The sequence below is a fragment of the Podarcis gaigeae genome (genome assembly GCF_964106915.1).
Source record: "Podarcis gaigeae genome assembly, chromosome: Z".
Taxonomy (NCBI): domain Eukaryota; kingdom Metazoa; phylum Chordata; class Lepidosauria; order Squamata; family Lacertidae; genus Podarcis; species Podarcis gaigeae.
The window spans coordinates 23,997,195-24,017,104 of record NC_139691.1 but is presented as its reverse complement, the minus strand read 5'-3'; the positions used below and the strand labels follow the sequence as shown (position 1 = coordinate 24,017,104).

Genomic DNA, 19,910 nt, shown 5'->3' with positions numbered 1-19,910 from the left:
TGCGGCCAGAATCGGGGCCGCCCCAGCGGATACGGCGCCCATGCAGCCTTTATGAGAGGAAGTTTGATACCGAGTCATTGTCTCTGACTGGCTGCGCTTGAGTGGGACGGACCTGTCCGTGTGGGGCGGGTTAGACCAGCCAGGCAGACTTCGCTTGCTGAAGAGAGTCGGTCAGTCAGTTCTTCGAGGTGAGCCCAGCTGTGAGTTGCGCTGCCATGAAGTGTGTTCTGCTCTTCGCTCTTCTGCTGCTGCTGCGCCTTCTGCCTTGGGGCGAGACCCAGATCGCGGTCCCTACTCCCAACAAAGACGCCCGGCCGCTGAGCGAGATCAATGGATCGACGTGCGCCAAGTGGCTGTACGGGACCGTGCCGCCGCAGGTGGAAGCTTTCCAGTGCGCGGGGCAACCCTACGGCGCCGAAGTCAAGTTCTGCTGCGGGACCTGCGATCAGACACGCAATTGCTCCTTCGAAGAGCTCGCCGAGGGCTCCCCAGCGCGCCCCACCGACGGCAAACCGGAGCCGTGCCCTCCAGTGCAATGTAAGGCAGCCACCTACTTTCGCATCTTTTGCCACCTCCGGGGGGACACTACCTGAGCCTCATAGGCGTAGCCAGTATTTTTGTTAGGGGGCGCACACCTCAGATTTGTTATTATTTGTATTAATTTTGATTAATTGGGGAGGCAGCTGCCCCTGGGCCCCCTTGGCTGCGCCCATTGTGCGCCTCATTCTGAAAGCGAAACTACTGCTTTCTCTTTTTTGGACATGGGTCTCCCGCTCCCCTTTCGGTCTATTTATGTCTTCCCCGCTCATGATCTTGCGGTGAAGCGCAGAGGTGTACAATGGACGAGGAGAGCACCTTCGGTGCCCCTTCCGCCTCCCCAAGAAGGCTGCGCGCTATCACTTGGGAAGGGTGGCTGGGAACGGGAACTCCATTAGGGTGAAGTCCAGTGCGCAGAAGATTTGCGGGGAGGGCAAGAAGGGCTTCGAAGGTGCTTCAGGGGGGTCGTCTGGGCCCAGTCTTAGGCTGCGCTAAAACGTCTTGTGGTGCCGTGACAAATTCGTTGGTTTTTAACGCGCCAGAAGACTCTAGGTTGGCACGGACGGGCAAGATTTGTATGGGGGCGGGCGGGAATTCTCCCAGCGAAGTCCAGGGTGTCCTGTTTTCTAGGTTGCTTCGGTGCAGGGACATTTGTTCCAGGGAGTCTTCTCAGCCGAGTGCAGTCAGGCTCCATTAAGGATATTGACTCCTGAAGTTAGAGATGGGGAAAATTGTTGCAGTGTGAGATACTTTGCCTAAAGATGCTAGCCATACCACCCCTATCCGGATTTTTGGTTAAAATCCCTTGCTCCATTCCTGGAGAGTCCAGTTTGTGCCGTTGAGCAGAACAATCGAGCAAATGGATAGCAGAACAAGCACTGATCAATATCTTTCTTTTGTTTCAGACTGGCTGTTGGTGATCGTTTTTTGTGTTGGAGTTCTTGCTACTGTGGTATTCTACTGGGGTTTTTACCGCCCTTGCAGAAAATTCTGGCTTACGGAGACAGTCACCTTTGAAGTACCAGAGGAGATCGAGGGAGAAATCGGCTCTTCTGTGAAACGCCGTGAAACCTACACCAGATTGGATCAGCTATTGCCTGTTGGTGCACTGGGTCCTCCAAGTCTCCATGACGGTCCTGCTTCTACCTCCAGCGATGCCCCCAGTGTGCAGCCTCCAGCTCCCCCCAGCAATGCCCCCAGTGTGCCGCCTCCAGCTCCCCCCAGCAATGCCCCCAGTGTGCCGCCTCCAGCTCCCCCCAGCAATGCCCCCAGTGTGCCGCCTCCAGCTCCCCCCAGCAATGCCCCCAGTGTGCCGCCTCCAGCTCCCCCCAGCGATGCCCCCAGTGTGCCGCCTCCAGCTCCCCCCAGCAATGCCCCCAGTGTGCAGCTTCCAGCTCCCCCCAGCGATGCCCCCAGTGTGAAGCCTCCAACTCCCCCCAGCGATGCCCCCAGTGTGAAGCCTCCACCTCCCCCCAGCAAAGCACCCAGTGTGAAGCCTCCCCCTCCCCCCAGCAAAGCACCCAGTGTGAAGCCTCCCCCTCCCCCCAGCAAAGCACCCAGTGTGAAGCCTCCCCCTCCCCCCAGCAATGCCCCCAGTGTGCAGCCTCCAGCTCTCCCCAGCAATGCCCCCAGTGTGCAGCCTCCAGCTCGGATGCCTGGGAATGTGGCCGTCGTGTGGTTTTCAACAGGACTTGTCCCAATTCGGATGGAATCTCCTCCCCCGCAGCGGAACCGGGGCCGCCGAAGACCCCTGACTCGCCCCGAAAACTAAGAGATCCTATTCTCCAGTGGCGTAGCGTGGGGGGTGCAGGGGGGCGGCCGCACCGGGCGCAACATCTGGGGGTTAGGGTAAGGGGGCGCAAATCCACGGGTTAGGGGGCACAAATCCACGGTTTAGGGGGCCCAAATTACTTGCCTTGCCCCGGGTGCTGACAACCCACGCTACGCCACTCCTACTCTCAGTGAAGTGCTTAGGATTCCCTGCCAAAGTAAAGTAGCTTGATAAGCAGCATGCTTTGTAGAATCAGGGACTGCAGAAGAAATGAGGCAAATTATCAATAAAAATGTGTGTTTTTCAACCTGGTCTCTTCAATTCCTGCTTTCCATCTCCTGATTAAATTTGCAGCTGGTACTTGATATGTTGTGGCCCAAGGTTTAGCTGCCTCCATTAGATCTGTAGCCCTGATTATAACCCACAGATTAAATTCAATTTGCTTTCTATTATGCTTATATTTTACCCTTCCTCCAAGGAGCCTTGTAGGTTAGGAGGGGAGACTGTGAGTGTCCTGATGGCCCAAGGAGTGCCATGGAGAAGGAGGGATTTGAACCCTGCTTTCCCCATCCTTAGTCCAACACTCTTGCCACTACCCTATACTTTGTTGTAATAAGGTGTTTTTATCATTATGTCACGTGCTTTAAGTGTGCATTTCAAGTGCACTGAAAAGCTTGTTGTGGCTCAGCATGTTGCATCACTTTGTTTGTTTGACTTTTCCTATTGGAGGCTTGTTACCTGCTCTATATTGGCACAAGCCGGGGGTATGTCTTATGGGAGGGTATTTTTTTCTTTTGCCATATAATAGTCTCTGATGTTTCCTTAATCTTTCATCGTATAACCATTTCTGTGTATGACTCCTGCAGAGGCAAATCAGGAAAGCCCGGACGGGTCCTGAATCATTTGCTTCTTGAATACATAGAATCATGTTTGTATCATTTGTCAATGTATCCACCAAATAATCAATAAAAATGTGTTTTTTTGCAACCTGGTCTCTTCAATTCTAGTTTTCCATCTTCTGACTAAATTCTATTGCAGCTGGGATTTGATATGATGTGGCCCAGCAGTATAATTGCCTTCATTAGATCTCTAGCCTTGATTAGCTCTTGAAGATGCAATTCTATTTGCTTTCTATTATGCTTATCTTTTACCTTTCCTCCAAGGAGCCTTGGATGGGGAAACTGTGAGTGTCCTGATCTTGCCCAAGGAGTCCCATGGAGAAGGAGGGATTTGAACCCTTCTCTCCCCATCCCTAGCCCAACACTCTCACCACTACCCTATACTTGATTAAGGACCCTAAACGGCTCTCAACCTGTGGGTCCCCAGGTGTTGTTGGACTACAACTCCCAACATCCCTGAGCTCTGGCCTAGGGATGATGGGAGTTGTAGTTCAACATCATCTGGGGACCCACAGGTTGAGAAAGACTGCCCTAAACAATCACAGGTCACCCTGGTGATTGTCTCAGGCAAAGATTGTAGGCTGGCTTGTGGAACTGGTGGGAGGGTTTTGGGTGCTCTCTCTCTCTGCTCCCTTCTTGCCCTTCACAAATAACCCAGAGATGCATTTTAAATAAAAGGACACATTCTACTCATGTAAAAACACACTGAGCCAGATTGTGGAACTGGTGGAACTGGTGGGAGGGTTTTGGGTGCTCTCGCCCTTAATGTTCCTGTTTCTCTCTCTCTGCTCCCTCCTTGCCCTCCATGAGGTGGGGCCTTAGGATACTGATAGACAGTTCACCCCACTTTTCAGGGAGCAAAATGTTTTAAACCTCTCCTCCCTCTTCCACAATTCTGATGGAAGTAACCCCCCCCCCAAAAAAAAAGCTTCAGTCATCAGGGGAATCATGGGGAGGGAAGATTCAACCAGCTGAGGTAGCATCACTCAGCAAGGGAAAAGAGATGGGGGGAGGAGGAGGGGAAGAAAAGTGTGAAGCATCTCTGATTCTACCCTCTGCCAGAGATTACTCCAAGAGAATCCAGCCCACCCCTCTTCTCACTGCCACACTTTATTCAAGTCCATAGCACAGTGTTTTGGCAGGGCGCAAGCACAGCATGGGAGCATTCCAGACCTCAGCCAGGGGAGCATCATGACAGAGCAGCACATCCAAATTGCTCTGCCAGGCTGGAGCCCAAGTCAGGCCAGGTACCATCATATGATGGCTTCACCCATGAAGCAATTTGCCCCTCTGGCCCCTCCTCACTTCCCTTCTGCTGCTGTTCCTGCTGGCATGAACTAGCAGGACTACAAATCCAGTGGTGGCCCTGCCATTTCCTCAAGCTCTGAAGCTCCCTTTGGATTGCAGTTTGGAGAAGTTACAAAGGCCACATGCATAGCCTCTTCACCTATAATGCCTAGAAAAAAGGCTTCTGGTTTTTTAACAAATGTATTTTTAAATATTTTCTTAAGTTCATTATATATCATTTCCCAGAAAGCCTTTACCAATATACATGTCCACCACATATGGTAAAAAGTATTCTCTTTCTCTTTACATTTCCAACACAGTTTAGAACTTGTTTTGTACATTTTAGCAATTTTATTTGGGGTTAGATACCAATGGTACATCATTTTCATATAATTTTCTTTCAAAGAACAGCAGGCAATAAATTTTATTTCCACTTTCCATAACTTTTCCCAGGGTGAAAGTTGGATATATATCCAAAGTCTCTAGCCCAATCTTGATCACGATCTCAATGGGACAGAGAGCCCATGGTTTGCATTCACCCCAAGTGTCTCAACTCAGAGTAAGAAGTGGATATTATCACATTATGCTGCTTGTGGGTTCAGCACCACTCATTCAGGAAAGCTTTTGGAAGCCTACAAAAATAAATTCCTGTTATCAAAATGCCAGCCTATATCCCTTCCCACACTTTAGTACAGATCTACCTTTTTCAAGAGGAAAAACAGTAACTTAAGAAAGTCTAATGCCAATGACCTTTTTTGACATGCCAGGGACCCATTGCAACATTAAACCCTCGAGTGGGAACATCCTCTAGTGCACTCCTGACCCCCTGCCTTCCAGTGCACCACCTTTGGCAAGCCTAATGTGAGACCTCCCCTTAGCCTCCTCACTCCACTTCATAGGCCATTCTTACCAGGCACAGGCCCTCCTGCTCCCTTGCCAGAGGAAAATGGAAGTGTGAACTCCACTGAAAAGAGGGGACTTCCCACGGCAAAATATACTTAGAATGCACACTTGTGCAAAGGCAGATCGTCCTTTAATAATATGATATTATTACTCAGAAGCAGTTCTGAAATGGGCCTCCTAGTTGTATATGGTTACAGCCCAGTGGTATCCGTTTCTGCTCAATGATTTTAATGGTGTTTATTTCCAAGGAAGAGAAAGAAGCACATAGAATCATACACTGGTGGAGGAACAGGGGTGCGGAGGGAATGCACCGCCCCCGGCACCACTATTCTGGTAGGGTGCCATTGCAGCGCCCCCCGACATGTGTTCAAAACCCCCACGTGTGCCAGGCACTACGCCCCCACAGGCGGCACCCCACACCCCCAGAATGTGTGCCACGCCCCTGCGGGCAGTGTGCCACGCCCCCATGATGCACGCCACACCCCTGCCTGCTCTCCGCTCCCGGTAGCGGAGCATGCAGCTTTGCCCCTGGAATCATATGAATCAGCCGGGACCCTGTGATTATCATCTGAGGCCCTTCTTTGTGTGCCTCCTTCACAAGAGGTCTGGAGGGTGGCCTTTTTCTGCATGGCTGTCCATTTGTGGGATGCTCTCCCCAGGGAGGCTCCCCTGGGGCCTTCCATACGTATCTTTAGGTGCCAGGAAAAAACATTTCCCTAGGGCCAGGCCTCTGGCTAATAAAACATTCTATGGCCTTTTAAACTGTGTCTTTGGGACAAGGGTTATTGGCTTGTGTTTTTTTCAGTACTGTATTTCGTGTTCTCATTTTGTATTTTTATGTTGTGAACTGCCTTTTGATCATTGAATGAATAACTGAATACAAGTCTAATAAATAATATCAATAACTAGAATCATAGGATTACAGAGTTGGAAGGGACCCCAAGGTTCATCTAGCCCAATCCCCTACAATGCGCATGCATGTTTACTCTGGAGTAAGCTCAAAAGGTATGGTTAGGTTAAGGTGGCTGGGGGCCCTGTAGAGGTTCTCACAATAAGGCTACCACTTCCCACAAAGTCAGATACAAATGTGATTATTTTAGCCAAGTGCTTCATGACTCAGTATATCTTATCTTCAGAGAAAGCGTATGTTGGCTGTTAGCAGTTATGTGCTTGCTTCTGAACTAGTTGAAACAATCTGGAGCTGGCATACCCCCACAAACCTGGGCCAGAGGTGAGATAATTCTCCAATTCAGCCTCTTTTTTTTGTTTTTGTTGGCAGAGAAGTGTTCAGAAGAGAAAGAGCCATCTGCAAAGGCTTCCCAGTTTTTGGAATCATTCAGTGGCCCATATTTAAAGATCTATGTTGGGACTTGCACCCTAACCTGCTGCTTGCACCCTAACCTGCTGCTTCTCACTGGAAGAGTCTCATATAGGTCACCCTTGATGCCCTGCCAAAGGCAAGCCATCAGTGCCTGTGAGGTGCCTCAATCACCATGGCAACATGAGAAAGTGCCTTTTTTGCAGTGGCTCCCTGCTTCTGGAATGCTATCCCGAGGGAGGCTTGCCTGGCACCATAATTTATCTCTATCTCTATCTCTATATCTCTATCTCTATCTCTCTATCATCTCTATCTCTATCTCTATCTTCTCTATCTCTAGGTCCCCAGCAAAAACATCCCCTCATAACCAGGCCTTTGGACTTCAATAATCTGTAGCCTTTTAGAAATGGGCAGGATGTTTTATGTATGGGCATAGCTGCCCCCTGCCTACCTTCCTAACATAAAGCCTGCCCCCCTCAAAGTATTTCTTTTTCCTATTGGTTTTGATGTCTCTTTGGTAGGGATGTCTGCCTGGCTTTAAATTGCTTTGGAATACTCTGGGTAAATACTAAGAAATTCATATTTAATAATAATAATAATAATAATAATAATAATAATAATAATATTTCCCAAGCTGGCATGGGTGGTCAGCATTATTCTGCTTACAGCACTGCAGCTCCTTTGGAACAGAAGGGGAAAGTGGCAACATTGTGGATCTCAGAGATCAGAAGTGGAGAACGGGCCTTCCTCTTGTCACTGGACTACAGCTCCCATAAGCCCTGACCACTGATAATGCTGTCTGGGGATAATAGGAGTTGGAGTTCAACAGCACAGGCTAATCATCCTTGGATGAAGGTCTACTGAATAAATGGTACAACTTCTCCGCACTCTGTTATTGCACACTTAGATCAAGTTATTTTTCTTCTTATGTAAACCCATTTGAGGACACTTGGTGATAAAAATAGATATATAAACTCTTTAAATAAATTGATAGGTTAAATAATGATACCTGCACTCACTTGGCAAATGCAGTAGACTAGGGTTTCTGCTGATCAAGTGGGCTGTGCTCTCCTTCTTATGCTTTTAAGAGGAGTGCAATCTCTAGACATTGCTAGGTGATGATACGTATCTTCACCTGGTGTACTTAGTTAGTTAGTTAGTTAGTTAGTTAGTTTAAAATTTGTGAATCACAGGGTTAACTAAAGGCAGAGGAGTATGACTGGCCATCTCATTTGGGTCTTGCCTGCCACATCAAGTAAAACCTTGCTATCATGATCTAACAAGCAAGCCACATCTTTCACATCTCTTCTGGCACAAGGCTTTCCAATGGATTCGGTTCATCCATCCATTTGACACTCAACTCTCTAGCATTCGAATGTAATAAAGGGATATCACCATTGTCACTACATATGCAGGATGTTCACTGTTCAAAATTATGGTCTCTCTCTCAATGACCCTCTCCCTAGTTTTTCTATTCCCCACAAAACATGGAATAGGCTCAGTCCTCATTGATTGTTGTAAAGAATGGAGTGCCTCTCAAAAAATATTTCCCCTTTCCCTTTTGTTTTAGGTGGGCTTAGATTATCTTTTCCTGTTTTATGTTTCCCTCTTAACGGGGAAATCACTCTCAGGCTGTTTAGTAAACACGGTTTCCTCACTTATCAAAGTCTTGTCAGGATTTAACAGATACAGTGGTATCTCTAGATGCGAACAGGATCCGTTCCAGAGCCCCGTTCTCATCTAGAAGCAAACGTAACCCGCGTCTGCACATGCGCAGGTCACATTTCGGCACTTCTGCGCATGTGCATGATATCATTTTGAGCATCTGCGCATGCGCAAGCGGCGAAACCCAGAAGTAATGCACTCCGTTACTTCCGGGTTGCTGCGGAGTGCAACTCGAACACGCTCATCCCGAAGCACATTCAACCTGAGGTATAACTGTACAGTGATGAAAACCAGGAAGGCAATGATCTTTAAATGTTACAGATACCCATAGCTAAAGGTAAAGGAACCCCTGACCATTAGGTCCAGTTGTGACCGACTCTGGGGTCGTGGCACTCATCTCGCTTTATTGGCCGAGAGAGCCGGCGTACAGCTTCCAGGTCATGTGGCCAGCATGACTAAACCGCTTCTGGCGAACCAGAGCAGTGCACGGAAATGCCATTTACCTTCCCGCCAGAGCGGTACCTATTTATCTACTTGCACTGGCATGCTTTCAAACTGCTAGGTTGGCAGGAGCTGGGACCGAGCAATGGGAGCTCACCCCGTCACGGGGATTCGAACCGCCAACCTTCTGATCGGCAAGTCCTAGGCTCTGCAGTTTAACCCACAGAGCCACCCGTGTCCTTTACACATAGCCATAGTCCAGTTCAAAATGAAGATTAGTCTTTGGGGGAGAGCAAAGATATGTTTTCCCCATTACAGGTAGGAAAAAGAGTGTGGTGATAGGAAGAAGTAGAGATTAAATTTCCTTTTCCTGCCACAAAAGTTTATAGGATGTGACATCATAGAGTCCCTTGTTTGCAACTATCTAGCAATCATGCATTTGTGATTTGGCTGCAGATTCTCCCACAAAACCCATCTCAAGAAAACATTACATTGCATACCCAATTCTATTAAACTACCCAGAGTCCCATCTTGACTCAAAGGTTCTCTTGGTAGAGGTTTCATGAGAATATAAGCAGTCATTTTCTTGGCATGCCAATTGGTCAACTCAACAAGTCTATTCTGGATTGCCTCATGTACCAAGTGGTACTTTATTTTGATACGTTTGGTTATCAAGTGGAACTTCTCATTGTGTGTTCACTTCAAACAGCTCTGGATGTCTTCCGTCAGTTAAAATGGCTTCTCTCAAACCAACACAAATTCCTCAGTCAGTTGATCAAGACAGACAAGCTCTCTGCATTCCCCTACAGCAGCTACATATTCAGATTCTGTGGAAGAAAGAGCTACACAATTTTGTTGATAACTGCCCCAGGAAATGGGACAATTTCCATACCTAAAAACATAACCACTGTTGACTTATAGTCTTCAGGGTGCCCAGCCCAGTCAGCATCATCACTGCAGGATTGATGTGCTGGCAAATTAAGCTTACACTTCATAGTTCTTTCAGAGATCTGGCAACTCATTTGACAACTGCCCAATCCTTTTCAGTGGGAGCATTCATTTTCCTTCTAAGGATTCCCACTGCATCTATGATATCTGGTCTTGTAGTCTTGAAGTACCCACCTCCCCACCCATCCAAGGCTAAGGACTTACCCAGTGCCTAAACCACCTAAGTTGTGATGATTGCTATGAGGTAGGCAAAACCCTCAGGCCATAGCCAATTTGCCTGCTAGGTAAATTCCTACCTGACCCCGAATACAGTGACCACTACTACCATAGCAAGGCCAATCAATAAGTGAAATGCAAAGCTGATGGAGTCGGTGGGTGGATTGATGCAATGAGGAGAGCTGGGTGCAGGGGGCTGTTGTGGCCAATTTAAATTCCCAGGGAGCGAACCTGAGGGAAGCCTGATTGCTCCATCAGCCCCTCTCCACACAGTGTGCTCAGCTCTCTGAGCTAATCTGCCATTGACTAATTGAGAAAGCTGGCACAGAGCTGAAACTCACACCCCAGCTGGGATTAACTCCCCAATGCCCAGCTCTCCTGTGTTCTGCGGGTGAGTGGACTTATCAAGTACAGAGATTTCCCTCTTGCTGACCTGTACTGGTTGTTGACAGGCAATAAATAGTTCACATTCAACTTGATTCTTAAGATTAGAAAATCAGTAGCCATAAGTCTGGCAAGAGGATGGTTTAAGACTGTCAAATGACCTTCTGCTGCTGGCTTAGAAGGAATGATCCATCTTTCTCCATTCCTAGATATTAGGAGACTTTTCCAAGTTCTTTTTAAAAAACAAGTTTTAATTGAAGCTTTTTCAAATTGCAATAAAATAAAACAACCTGATCTAAACAAAAACAAAGGGAGAAAGAGAAAAGACAATACAAAAGGAAGAACAAAAGGAAAATGGAAGGAAAAGTAAATAAGAGAAGAGGGGGAAAATTAAAAGGATTGCTGATTCTTTGTATGCAACTTACATACAAAAAATATTCAAAATATTCACCCTAGAATAACACTCAACTGATCTACTTTCTGTTAGGCAATATTTTCCCTATTTTCAAAACCAAGCAGATTAATTCATTTTCCTTTCTACACAAAAAGGCCAAAAGGGGTTCTCTAATTATGATTATTAATGCACGTCAGCAATAGTTTTTCCTCTTAACATAGCAACATTGTCTGCAATGACTTCAAGAATCATTCCTCCATATTAAACAATAACAAGCCTTCCCATCTTTGTCTACACAAGTCTCTCTGCTGTGATCATTCCATGTCCTAAAAGCCTGTTTCAGTCCATATAGCCCCTTCTGAAACTTACATACTAAACAGGCATCACTGGGTTTAACAAAACTCTTGGGCTGTTCCATGTAGATCTCCTCCTCTTAGATCTCCTCATGCAAAAATGCGGTCTTAATGTCAATGTGCCTCACTTCCATTTGCTTTGAAATTGCTGTGCTTAAAGTGTTCTGATAGTTGTGTATCTGACTACAGGAGCAAAGGTTTCCTCACAGTCTTCTCTATGCTTTTGCAAATAGCCATTCGTGACAACACTTGCTTTGAAGCGTTGAACTTCCCTTCTACACCTTGTATTACTTAAAAAACCCATTTTCTGCTTATCACCCTCTTTCCAGGAAGTCAGTCAGTAAGGATCCAGATTTTCCTCTGGTGCACTGCATCTATTTCTTCCTGCTCAGTATCCTTTGATGGCTAAGCTTCGGTGGCTGGCATCTGCTCTCTCTCTTCCCAAGTAGAAGGCTCTAGGGATTGTGCAGATCTTGCGGTCTAGGAGAATCTTGGTGGCTGCCCAGATAAATTTGTGAACATCATTCAGCTCCTCCATGATAATATGATAGCAACAAGCACAGATAACAATGGCTCTCAAAGTGAACCATTCACTGTGGGATCAGATGTTAAACAGGGTTGTGTTATCACCAATACTCTATTCATTATTTTCATTGCCATGATCCTACACTTTGTCGAAGGGAAACTCCCCACTGGAGTAGAAATCATATATCAAACAGATGGAAAGCTCTTTAATCTGAGCAGGCAGAAAGCAAAGAGTAAGGTTACCTTAACTTCCGCCATAGAGCTTAAGTATACTGATGACAATGTAGTATGTGCACGCTCAGAGGATGACCTCCAAACCATCCCAAATATCTTTGCAGAAGCTTACAAAAAGCTTGGCCTATCGCTCTACATCCAAAAAACCAAAGTGCTGCACCAAAAAGTACAAAATAACTCCTCTGCAGTGCCACAAATCCTACTCAATGGTTTAACGTTGGAAAATGTTGATCACTTCTCCTACTTGGGCAGTTATCTTTCCACAAGGGCCAACATTGATGCCGAAATCCAGCATCGCCTGAGCTCTGCACATGCAGCTTTCTCCAGATTGAAGTGCAGAGTGTTTGAGGACCAGGACATTCTCAGGGGAACAAAAATGCTTGTTTACAAAGCTATTGTACTGTACTACCAAACTTATTGTATGCTTGTGAAACATGGACCACTTATAAACGCCATCTCCAGCTCCTCGAAAGATTCCATCAACAGTGTCTCCGAAAATTTTTACTCATCACTTGGGAAGACAGGCGAACTAATACCAGTGTACTGAAAGAAGCAAAGATCACCAAAAGAGGTTTAAAGACTGTCTCAAGGCCAATCTTTAAAAATGTAGTATAATCACCAACAATTGGGAAACACTTGCCTGCGAGTGCTCCAATTGGAGAACAGCCTTTACCAAAGGTGTCATGGGCTTTGAAGACACGCAAACGCAGGACACAAGGGAGAATCATGCTAAAAGGAAGGTACGCTTGGCAAATCCACACCATGATCAACTCTCACCCAGAAACCAATGCCCCCACTGTGGAAGGACATGTGGAACCAGAATTGGCCTCCACAGTCACTTACAGACTCATTGTTAAAACCGTGTTTATGGAAGACAATCTTACTCGGCTACGAGTGATCACAGGAGAAGAGGAAGAGGAGGAGGAGGAGGAGGAGGAGGAGGAGGAGAAAGCAGCTAGGAGCCTGACCCTCTGCTTCTACTTCCCCTTCATGGCTCCATCTGGATGCTGTGACAATAGGAAACAGATCTGGACTGACATACAGTAGTACCTTGGTTTATGAACTTAATCCATTCTTAGACCAAGACGTGCTTTCCCTAATGAGGCCTCCCACCACCAGTGCCCTTCCACTGTTTGTATTCTGTTTTTAGACCAAGGTAAAGGTCTCAAACCAGGACACTATTTCCAGTTTTGCAGAGTTTGTAAACCAAATCATTCTTAAACCAGACTGTTCTTAAACCAAGTTACCACTGTTCAGCATACCTGTTTTGGGAAGCACCCGAGAGCTTGGGTTTCTTCCTCTGGTTGCTCAGAAAGATCTATTGCAGTTCCTCTCTTATCAGCTTTGCACCATTCATCAAAATGAACTACATGTCTTACTTACACTGATCTCTCCCATCTTTAAGTCTAAAATTCTGTATCCTTTGCCTCCAGAAGCATATCCTACCACGATTCCTAGTTCTGCTCTGGAGTCTGGTTTTTGCCTATGGGGGTGGGTCACATATGTTCTTGCATGCCAAAGTTCAAAAGGTGAGTGTTATGGGAATGTTGTGGGTAGCAGGAGAGGATATATTTATTAATATTATCCTTCCTAACTCACGCTAGCAAGTTTCTTCATATAGCAGAGTGCATTCCCCTATTACACAGCAGGAAGCTGGTTGCAGACCCATTAGAATCTCTTAAATTCTATTATTCCTGGTAAGATCCCTTGAATCCCTCCTAATAGAATAAAGACACAACAGTCTTACTCATAAGTAACAAAAAGAAGTTTATTCATGATTAGCACAGTGTGATCCCTGAGGACAGGCTTAAGGCTTGAGGTTACAAATAAGTACAAATATCTCCCATATGGGAGATAACCCAGGGACTGCTGGTTGAGAGCCAGCAGTGTAGTCCAGGTGAAGCAGGAAACAGGCAGGACAAAAAAGAAATAGGGGAAGAAGGGAGGTGGCTCCGTGACTTGGCCTTTTACCAGGTCTGGAAAGGTCATGCCCACCTACTTAAGGTAAAGGTAAAGGTACCCCTGCCCGTACGGGCCAGTCTTGCCAGACTCTAGGGTTGTGCGCTCATCTCATTCTATAGGCCAGGAGCCAGCGCTGTCTGCAGACACTTCCGGGTCACATGGCCAGCATGACAAGCTGCATCTAGCAAGCCAGCACAGCACACGGAATGCCATTTACCTTCCCGCTGGTAAGCGGTCCCTATTTATCTACTTGCACCCGGGGGTGTTTTCGAACTGCTAGGTTGGCAGGCGCTGGGACCGAACAACGGGAGCGCACCCCGCCGCAGGGATTCGAACCGCCGACCATGCGATCGACAAGTCCTAGGTGCTGAGGTTTTACCCACAGCGCCACCCGCGTCCCCGCCCACCTACTTAGTCACATGCAAAAGAAGGATGCTCCAGCCAGGTGTAACAGAAATTCAACTGGCTGGACCAACATCCTCTGCATGTCCACTCTAGCAAAACAGGTAATGTTGTACTTAACTGCACCAGTGGGTTACATCCCACAAGTGTATAGCTCCCTTAGTAGGCAGTATGTTTTGGAGGTACACTGCAGTGGATACTGTGTCTCCCCACATATGTTTGGGGAGATTTGTATCATTTACCATGCAGAGAAAAACTTTCTATCTGCAGCTGAGTTCTGTTGCAGAGTGTAGGGTGCACTCCTCAGCTGTGTAATGCCTTCCCCTTCCAAGAGGTTTCTCGTGTGGTGTGAAGTGTACTCACCACCATCATTGCTCATCAAAATTTTGGGTTTCCTCTGGAACTTGTTGTTCACCATGGTGAGGTATTTTCTGAACACCTCCATGGTTTCACATCTCTCCTTAAGAATATGTGCAACATTTTATCTTGAGAAAGCATCTAAGAAAATTAGATGGTGCTTAATTTTTTATTGTGAGGAAACATTCAGTGGAAAACATATATTAGTGTGTGAACAACATCAAGTACTCTGGTACTTTGCTCTGTGCATGGAGGAAAAGAAGGTTTTACAATTTCCCAGTACAGTAATGTAGTTCACACACTTTTTGGTGATGGAAGCATCCTGAGTTACCTTTACTCTTCTTTCAAGTTCCTTGTGCAGTACTGTATAGCCATAATGGCTTTGATGTCTCAGTGGCCAAGTTTTCTGTGACAAAGTTCCACATTTGTGTCACCCTTCTGGAGGGATTGGGCTACACATTCACTCTGGGCTTCCGAAAAATCAGTCTTATATACACCATTAGTTAGAGGTGCTTCTTCTGCATACAATCCCCATCTCAAATTGGTCTAGAGAAAACCAAGCCAACCATACTTGTTCTCAGACAACAGAACCAAGAGGAACTCTCATCCTGAAGTGCAAATGGGAGGAAGTTGTAAGTGGGTTGCAAGTTAAGACTGTGTCCGGCTAAACTTCAAAGGACAAAGAAATCAGCATACAGGTCAAAGGTGCAGGAATAGCCTAGGAACCTGGAGGTCTATTATAACCCAATGTAAACCCCTTACTGCAAGTTGAGTTTCACCTAAACTTTCAACAGAAATGGCATAGAATCATAGAGTTAGAAGGGGACCCAATGGCCATCTAGTCCAACCCCCTGCAATGTAGGAATTTTTTTGCCCAACATGGGGCCATCAGTGGCAGAGCTAGCACCCAGAGCGGCACACATGCCTTGCAGTTGGGAGCGGGGCAAGTTGCCCGGGGGGGGCGATCAGCATGGTAATTGGCGCCAAGGAAGGCAACAGGGGCAGTGATCAGTGCCCATTGGGGGCAATGGGCACAGCGATTGGTGCCCAGGGGGGCGACCAGCGCAGCAATTGGTGTCCAGGGGGGTGATCGGCGTGGTGATCGGTACCCAGGGGGGCAGCACAGCAATCCGTCCGGGGGGAGGTTGTCACACCCTTAGGGATGACACCCAGGACAGGCCGCCCCCATTGCCCCCTCTTCCTATGCCCCTGGAACCCATGATCCTGAGATTAAGAGACAGTGAGGCTAACCAAGGTTGATAATGATCAAATGCAGAGCCCCACACTTTAGCTTCCTTTCAAGTGGGAGGCAAGGGCTGCAGAAAGTGGCAGTAATGTGCTCAACACTTGAAAGCAACATGGCCTAATGAGGGAGGGGGCCATCCAGGAAATGGCAGCATAGATGAGAACTGTCATAGAGAGAACTGTAAAGTTGGAAGAAAAGCCCCATGGTTATCTCATCCAACCCCCTGCAATGCAGGAATCACAGCTGAACAACCTCTCACAATTGGGCACCTAACCTCTGTTTATAATTGCCAAATATTTGAATGGTCCTACTGGTGGCGCTGTGGGTTAAAACACAGAGCCTAGGACTTGCTGATCAGAAGGTCAGCGGTTCGAATCCCTAAGACAAGGTGAGCTCCCGTTGCTCGGTCCCTGCTCCTGCCAACCTAGCAGTTTGAAAACATGTCAAGTGCAAGTAGTTAAATAGGTACCGCTCCGGCGGGAAGGTGAACGGCGTTTCCGTGCGTGGCTCTGGTTCGCCACAAGCAGCTTAGTCATGCTGGCCACATGACCCGGAAGCTGTATGCTGGCTCCCTTGGCCAATAAAGTGAGATGAGCGCCACAACCCCAGAGTCGGTCACGACTGGACCTAATGGTCAGGGGTCCCTTTACCTTTACCTACCCAGTACCCACATGTGGAGGTATGTGCCTGTGGAGGTGCACCCTCTCCAGCATTTTGGTCAGGTTCCTGGGCGTATTAGCGCTAGTTTTCTTGGTGTTAGGTACCAGCTGTAGGTGATGTTCAGAGTGAGTTCTTTTCTTTTTGTTGATATGGATTTAAAGGGGGGTTTAGACCACATTCTGGTCCATTGAGTGGGGTTAATATCATAGCCTATGTCATCTTCCCATTTTTTTTTATTGTGTCTAGGGAGTTTGTCCCCTTCATGGATCACTGCCTTGTCGTGGCGAAGGGGCTTGAATAACTCAGAGAAGCTATGAGCTATGCCATGCAGGGCCACCCAAGATGGACAGGTCATAGTGGAGGGTTTTGACCGAACGTGATCCACCTGGAGCAGGAACCGGCAAGCCACTCCAGTATCCCTGTCAAGAAAACTCCATGGACAAAGGCAACAGGCATATAAAAGTTTTGACGCTGGAAGATGAGCCCCTCAGGTCGGAAGGCGTCCAACATGCTACTGAGGAAGAGCGGAGGACAAGTACAAGTAGATTCAGAGCTGATGAAGCGGCTGGGCCAAAGCTGAAAGGACGCTCAGTTGCGGATATGCCTGGAAGTGAAAGGAAAGTCCAATGCTGTAAAGAAAAATATTGCATAGGAACCTGTAATGTAAGAACCATGAACCTTGGTAAGTTGGATGTGGTCAAAAATGAGATGGCAAAAATAAATATTGACATCCTGGGCATCAGTGAACTAAAATGGACAGGAATGGGCTACTACTGTGGGCAAGAATCCCGTAAAAGAAATGGAGTGGCCCTCATAGTCAACAAAAGAGTGGCAAAAGCTGTACTGGGATGCAATCTCAAAAATGATAGAATGATCTTGATACGAATCCAAGGCAGACCTTTTAACATCACAGTAATCCAAGTTTATGCACCAACCACTGGTGCTGAAGAAACTGAAATTGACCAATTCTATGAAGACTTACAACACCTTATAGAAATGACACCAAAGAAGGATGTTCTTCTCATTATAGGGGATTGGAATGCTAAAGTAGGGAGTCAAGAGATAAAAGGAACTGGCAAGTTTGGCCTTGGAATTCAAAACGAAGCAGGGCAAAGGCTAATAGAGTTCTGCCAAGAGAACAAGCTGGTCATCACAAACACTCTTTTCCAACAACACAAGAGACGATTCTACACATGGACATCACCAGATGGGCAGCATCGAAATCAGATTAATTATATTCTCTGCAGCCAAAGATTGAGAAGCTCTATACAGTCAGCAAAAACAAGACCTGGAGCTGACTGTGGCTCAGATCATCAGCTTCTTATAGCAAAATTCAAGCTTAAACTCAAGAAAGTAGGAAAAACCACTGGGCCGGTAAGATACAATCTAAGTCAAATCCCTTATGAATATACAGTGGAAGTGAGGAACAGGTTTAAGGATTTAGATTTGGTGGACAGAGTGCCTGAAGAACTATGGATGGAGGCTTGTAACATTATACAGGAGGCAGCAACTAAAACCATCCCAATGAAAAGGAAATGCAAGAAAGCAAAGTGGCTGTCCAACGAGGCCTTACAAATAGCGGGGGAGAGAAGGCAAGCAAAATGCGAGGGAGATAGTGAAAGATACAGGAAATTGAATGCAGATTTCCAAAAAATAGCAAGGAGAGACAAGAAGGCCTTCTTAAACGAGCAATGCAAAGAAATAGAGGAAAACAATAGAATGGGAAAAACCAGAGATCTGTTCAAGAAAATTGGAGATATGAAAGGAACATTTTGTACAAAGATTACCATAATAAAAGACAAAAGTGGAAAGGACCTAACAGAAGCAGAAGACATCAAGAAGAGGTGGCAAGAATACACAGAATATACCAAAAAGAAATGGATGTCTCATATACCCCAGGTAGTGTGGTTGCTGACCTTGAGCCAGACATCCTGGAGAGTGAAGTCAAATGAGCCTTAGAAAGCACTGCTAATAACAAGGCCAGTGGAAGTGATGATATTCCAGCTGAACTATTTAAAATTTTAAATGATGATGCTGTCAAGGTGCTACACTCAATATGCCAGCAAATTTGGAAAACTCAGCAGTGGCCAGAGGATTGGAGAAGATCAGTCTACATCCCAATGCCAAAGAAGGGCAGTGTCAAAGAATGCTCCAACTACTGCACAATTGCACTCATTTCACACACTAGCAAGGTTATGCTTAAAATTCTACAAGGCAGGCTTAAGCAGTATGTGGACCGAGAACTCCCAGAAGTGCAAGCTGGATTTCGAAGGAGCAGAGGAACCAGAGACCAAATTGCAAACATGCGCTGGATTATGGAGAAAGCTAGAGTTCCAGAAAGACATCTACTTCTGCTTCATTGACTATGCAAAAGCCTTTGACTGTGTCAACCACAGCAAACTATGGCGAGTTATTAAAGAAATGGGAGGGCCTGATCACCTCATCTGTCTCCTGAGAAATCTCTATGTGGGACAAGAAGCTACAGTTAGAACTGGATATGGAACAATTGATTGGTTCAAAATTGGGAAAGAAGTACGGCAAGCCTGTATATTGTCTCCCTGGTTATTTAACTTATATGCAGTATTCATCATGCAAAAGGCTGGGCTGGATGAATCCCAAGCCAGAATTAAGATCACCAGAAGAAATATCAACAGCCTCAGATATGCAGATGACACAACCTTGATGGCAGAAAGTGAGGAGGAATTAAAGAACCTTTTAATGAGGGTGAAAGAGGAGAGCGCAAAATATGGTTTGAAGCTCAACATCAAAAAAACGAAGATCATGGCCACTGGTCCCATCACATCCTGGCAAATAGAAGGGAAGAAATGGAGGCAGTGAGAGATTTTACTTTTTTGGGTTCCATGATCACTGCAGATGGTGACAGCAGTCACGAAATTAAAAGACGCCTGCTCCTTGGGAGAAAGGCAATGGCAAACCTAGACAGCATCTTAAAAAGCAGAGACATCACCTTGCCAACAAAGGTCCGTATAGTTAAAGCCATGGTTTTCCCAGTAGTGATGTATGGAAGTGAGAGCTGGACCATCAAGAAGGCTGATCGCAGAAGAATTGATGCTTTTGAATTATGGTGCTGGAGGAGACTCCTGAGAGTCCCATGGACTGCAAGAAGATCGAACCTCTCTATTCTTAAGGAAATCAGCCCTGAGTGCTCACTGGAAGGACAGATCCTGAAGCTGAGACTCCAATACTTTGGTCACCTCATGAGAAGACAAGACTCCCTGGAAAAGACCCTGATGTTGGGAAAGGAGAAGGGGACGACAGAGGACGAGATGGTTGGACAGTGTTCTTGAAGCTACAAACATGAGTCTGACCAAACTGCGGGAGGCAGTGGAACACAGGAGTACCTGGCGTGCTCTGGTCCACGGGGTCACGAAGAGTCGGACACGACTA

General features: G+C 46.5%; 1 protein-coding gene across 1 annotated transcript; it reads left to right on the top strand.

Moving 5' to 3' along the window:
• Positions 1–211: 211 nt before the first annotated feature.
• On the top strand, positions 212–2,102 carry LOC310837104 (uncharacterized protein; the record flags this gene model as incomplete). The annotated part of the gene is made up of 3 exons (XM_083723167.1): positions 212–537; positions 1,443–1,988; positions 2,086–2,102. Exons 1-3 carry the CDS (start codon positions 216–218, stop codon positions 2,100–2,102), a joined length of 885 nt encoding a protein of 294 aa, XP_083579293.1. The 5' UTR covers positions 212–215.
• Positions 2,103–19,910: the final 17,808 nt, after the last annotated feature.